Source organism: Poecilia formosa, unplaced genomic scaffold, assembly GCF_000485575.1.
Source record: "Poecilia formosa unplaced genomic scaffold, Poecilia_formosa-5.1.2 Scaffold726, whole genome shotgun sequence".
Taxonomy (NCBI): domain Eukaryota; kingdom Metazoa; phylum Chordata; class Actinopteri; order Cyprinodontiformes; family Poeciliidae; genus Poecilia; species Poecilia formosa.
The window spans coordinates 71058-76393 of NW_006800665.1; the positions used below are offsets into that span (position 1 = coordinate 71058).

The window sequence follows — 5336 nt, forward strand, 5'->3', positions numbered from 1 at the left end:
CGTGTAAAACTCATTAACCTACTTAACCGCTAAGTCAGGATGCCATACAAGTGTTAATAAAGTGTATGATGATCTATGTCATGATTCTATGTTGCTAATTAAATAAAATGATATGGTAATGACGTGTCTGACAGATATAGCCGTGAGTTTGTTCTAAGCGTATGATGATCTGACAGCGTATGGTGACCTGACAGAACACTCTTCTTTGTTCTTTTAATGTTCTGCATACACTGCAGTACCTATCATTATTTTATTTAATTATATACATTGATTTGCTTTTAAATTAACAAATAAATAAAACACAAGAATGAAAGAGCACGCAGAGCATGCACATTGCTCTTTGATTGTTTTTGTTCAAAGTGGCAGCTGTTATGTCTGCCATGGTGTCAGACTACCTGGTTTCATGTAGTGGGAGAGAGAGTGAAAACAGTCACGATGAGCGCCTTCTGTTTGGTTACTTCTTGCTTGTTGCTCCTTGGTCAGTGTTCATAGTTGAGCCTTATTTGCCATCTGGGCATTGCCTCAATTGCTATGTTAAGTGGTGCAACAGTGGTGGTTTCTGACTTGAGCAATACAGGCAAATGCCCAGGGCGTTATCTTTTTAGGGATGGCACGAGACCACCGCGGATTGTAGCACAGAGATGGAAGCAAAGCAGAACAAAAAGTTTGTTCTGCTTTTAATATTGGTAAAATTTATCAAGTATTTAATATCTGGGTCTTTTTATGGGAATACGGATCTTTCAGATCAGTTTGAGAAGCAATTTTGATCATATTTCACATTTTATCGTGTCATATAGCGCGGGGTGCTGGTCTTGGTCTTGACTCGGTCTCGACTTTCCTCAGTCTTAGTCTCTTGTCTTGGTCTCGATACACTCTGGTCTTGGTCTTGTCTTGGTCTCGGGTTAGGTGGTCTTGACCACAACACTGATTAACCCTTTAGGAACAGACCTCACCTCCACCTGGGACGGTCCAACCAGATGGCTGACACTCTAAAACTGAAACCCTCTGCATCACTGGTTAACCTCCTCCTGAACATGCATCAGGCGACAGTGGAGAGGAAAACTCCACTTGAACAAGGATAAACCTCCAGCAGAACCAGAACCAGGCTCAGTGGGAGAATGCATCAGCACCTAGAGTCCGGTTCAGGTGTGTAACAGCGCCCCCTGGAGTCTGGATTCTTTCCCAGAAGATTATTTCCCACTTGAATCAACCAGAAGTTCTGAAGTTCTGTGGTCTGAACCCGAAGAAGGTAGAACCAGGTGTGATGTTTTAGAACCTGACAGATTTGAATCAAACATGAAGGAGTTGGACTGACCACCTGTGAAACAACATGGATAAGTTCTCTTTATTACCAACGAACAGTTGGAGCATGCTCAGTAAAGTCTTCCTGTTTCAAACACATCAAGGGAGAAACAGACAGAAAATCAAAGAAACATGAAAGGAACCAAAAGGTGCAACAAGACGAAGGGGAGGTTCTGGAGGGACCATGAAGAGTTGGTCTGTTGGATGTCCGACACCGTGGAAACCGGCCAACCTCAGTGGTCTGCACACAGGATACCACATGTTGCTATGGTTACATGTTTTACCACCTATGTTGATGAATCAGACAGCACTTCCTGTCCAGTTGTGTCTTGCACCAGGTTTACCGTAGAGTTTTCAGCTGGACCAGAGTTCAAAGGTTCAGACACCAGAAGGGACCGACTGTGGTCCGTTTGAAGGTACCAGGCAGTTCAGGGGTGAACGGGCCGTCACAGTCCTGGACGAAGCAATTTGGATGATAAAACAAACACTAGCTGGGCAAGGAAGCTTCAGAGTAATGTTAAGCTGGTTTCTTTCTGTCAACCAGTCGGGGCCCGCTCGACGACCTCGGGTTCAACTTGGTACCAGACTAGAAGAAAGTTTGTTTCCTGGGTTTGACCGGACCACTTAATGTTCTAGCACCGGTCCTGTTCCTTGCTTTGTGCAGAGGGGCACTGCTGTCGTCTCTTCCTGTTGTGTGTCAGCCAGCAGGTCACAGGTCAGCAGGTGTCCTTCAGTCTGACTAATCGGGCGCTCTCCTCCCACAGCCTCCAGGCTGCCTCATCGTCCTGTCCCTCTGGCGCCGCCTCCTTCTCTGCGCAGTCACTGTGGACACAGAAGGTTCTGAATGTCACTCGGTCCACCAGGGTAAAACTTCCACAAAACAGTCAAAAGTCCATCTGACCAGGTAAAACCAAACGCCATGGTGCAGAATCTAAACCCCGTCTTCTACCTGAAGTATCGGCCTGAAAGTTCCTCCAGGCCCGGCGTCACTGCACAGAACACGGTGGTCTGGCTGCCCTCCCAGGGAGTCTTCATTAGCAGCAGGGCAGGAAGCCTCAGCAGTGCCCCCAGCAGGGGAAACCAGCCCTCTATATGGCGCCCCAGCTCAGTCCGGATCACCCCAGGATGAAGACAGAAGGCTGACACGCCAGAACCTGTAGAACAAGTGAGGATACAGTTAGGAACCAATCACAGCAAGTGCTGATGACATCATCACATCATCTTCAGTGTTAATGAAGGCAATGGAGTGGGTGGGGGGAAAGGGAATCAATTGGGGTGGAAGGTGTCAGTTGTCTGGAAATGTGCTCAGCAGCAGAAACCGTGCAGATAGTTGGTCTTCTTAGGGTCTAGTTAAAGGACTGGACTTCCTCTGCAATTCTTCTTCTCTTACCTTAGATCCAGAGGTGAGACCAACTCACCTCTGGGTCAAAGGTTGTTCTAGTGTTTGTGGACTTGTGTGAACCTCTGAGACGTCGAGCCAGTTCTCGGGTGAAGAGGACGTTGGCCAGCTTGCTCTGCCGGTAGCTCTCCAGCGCGCTGTACGGCCGCCGGCTGAAGAACAAATCATCAAAGTTGATCTGACCTGGGAACCAGAACAGACTTCAACCATCTGCAGGGATCAGACATGTTAAGATGGTGAGGTCAGAGGTCACACCTCCCCGGTGGGCAATAGATGACACGTTGATCACACGGCTGGGGGTGGAGCTCTTCAGCAATGGCAGCAGCAGATTGGTCAACAGGAAGTGACCCAGGTGATTGACAGCTATCTGAGTCTCAAAGCCATCTTCTGTGATCCATTTAGGGCACATCATCACACCTGCAGGATGTAGACAGGTGAGCACAGAGACAGACAAGGATACAGACAGGACAGGTGAGCTCGCCTGCATTGTTGACCAGGATGTCCAGTCTGTCTTCACTGTCCAGGAAGTCCTTGGCGAACTGTGAGACAGAGTAGACGGAGGCCAGGTCCAGGTGTCTGATCACCACGTTCCCGTTTCCGGTAGACTGCCGGATCTCGTCCGCTGCCCGCTCGGCCCGGCTCAGATCCCTGCAGGCCATCACCACCCGGGCTCCTGGAGAGCCCACACAACCTGCTGTTCAGGAGCTGATTATGGGTTTACCTGACAGTTATTAATGCCCAGGAGATAAGCCCAGCGGAGCGGATTAGCTCTGCTATCCTGGATGATGGAGCCTCTCTTTGCCCTGTGGAGGAAGCTCATCCCAGCTTCAGGATCTTTGCCTCATTCCTGCTGGTGATGGACTGGTGACCAGAGTCCAACAACAACCGGTCAGAACTTTAAACCCTTTTGAAAGGGAAACTCCACGTCTGACAAATTAGTAAAACTTCCACCAAAGTGGGCGGAGTCAAGAGACAGAGGGGTGTGGCTAAATGTGGGGATGAGCGGGGCTGTGGTCAAGATAGTACTGTTGAAAACTTACAAACTTTTCAGACCCTCTGACTTTTTACCAAAAAACCAACTAGGGACAAATCTAATGACATGGTTCTTTGTTGAGGTTCCTCCTGACTCTCCACAGGGTGGCGCTCTGTGTCTTCGGCCTTGTCCACACGTAGCCAGGTCTTTCTAAAGACAAATATCTCCACCACATCATTTAGAAAAATCTCATCACACACAAAGGATTAGTTTCAGGAAAACTTTGATCAACATGAACCAATCTGCCACTCAGTGTTGTTTTAAACGTGCCAAACCCATAGGAGGAAGTGAAGTGTCAAGCTAAATCCTGTCAGCCAATCAGAATGCTCCAAAAGAACCAGCACTTCCTGTTAGGAATCAAACATGGAACCAGGAGGTCCATCCATGTGTTGAACTGCTTTCAAACAGAGTTCTGCATGATAAAGTTAATACAACACGAGTCGATTAGGAATCGTGTCAAAGCGAGTTTGTGAAAATATTGGCGCATCATTTGTTCCAGATGGTAATGCGTGGAACCCTAAATCTCCATTGTCCTATAAACAAATACAGTTTTCTCAAATATCCTGAGTTTTTTAGGTTATTAAACGTTTTCCCAGATATCAGATGTGAGTGAACTAGAAAGCGGGACCGTCTCAAAACAGGAAGACTCGCCTGCAGTACCACAGTTCAACACTGAGAGGGCAGCACTGAGACAGCTTTAGATAAAATACTGCAGAACTAAACAAACTGACTTGAAAAGACAGAACCATGTAGTCACCAGTATAATATGGTTTGGTTACATTTTAATGTTCACATAAACAGCGTTTTGGTAGCAGTCAGGTTGAACCGGAGCACACCTGTCCACCAGGTGAGCAGCGGCCGTCTCACCTCTCCCTGCCAGGTCTCTGCAGGTCTCCTTTCCGATGCCCGTGTTCGCCCCGGTCACCAGAACCGTTTTCCCATCCAGCCGGACCGAACAGCGGCACACTCCACCTGCGATCCACTTCCTGAGCACCACCAAACCTGGAGACGGACAGACAGCCGCAGGTGAGACCGTGAAGAACAGCTGGAACAGCTGGATCTGGGAACATTTCTGTGCTTCAGATCTCGTAGAAATGTGCAGATACCTCTTCAAGCCACCAGGGGGCAGAGGTTGATGTTTCTGTGGTAAACAGGTAAACTTCGGCTCAAATCAGCTTCACATGCGGAATGGAAGCAGAGCTGAGGCCTGAAGCAACAGCACTGCTCCCCCTACTGGAGCTTAGGCAGAACTACAGCACCTTATACGCTAATAGCATTAGCTCTGTGTCTCCAGATGACCTCTGACCCTTCTGCTTTTGCTGGAAAATCTTTATACTAACATTGATAGCAAAATAATTAACTGATCTGAGTCTTTATCATCCTGTTTGGGCCAGCAAAGAATTAAAACTAAATGAAACATCATCAGAACCAGAACCTGGAGGTTCTTCTTTGCTGAGTTGCTGCAGCAGAAAATCAAACTCAGCAGCTGCTGCTCACGACCCGCCGACAACAACCAGGTCCGGACCGATATGAGACCGGACCGATATGAGACCGGACCGATATGAGACCGGACCGATATGAGACCGGACCGATATGAGACCG

The 5336-nt window shown here is 48.1% G+C and overlaps 1 protein-coding gene across 1 annotated transcript in view; it reads right to left on the reverse strand.

The window, feature by feature from the left end:
• Nucleotides 1-1636: 1636 nt before the first annotated feature.
• LOC103131179 (retinol dehydrogenase 12) overlaps nt 1637-5336 on the reverse strand; it is a 5744-nt gene continuing 2044 nt past the window's right edge. The window contains exons 3-8 of the mRNA XM_007542764.2: nt 4602-4736; nt 3183-3374; nt 2957-3118; nt 2765-2884; nt 2252-2456; nt 1637-2124 (exon numbers count right to left, since the gene is read on the reverse strand). Of these exons, the coding sequence (XP_007542826.1) occupies nt 2019-2124; nt 2252-2456; nt 2765-2884; nt 2957-3118; nt 3183-3374; nt 4602-4736 (920 nt within the window). The 3' untranslated portion in view covers nt 1637-2018. The remainder of the gene's footprint in view (nt 2125-2251; nt 2457-2764; nt 2885-2956; nt 3119-3182; nt 3375-4601; nt 4737-5336) is intronic.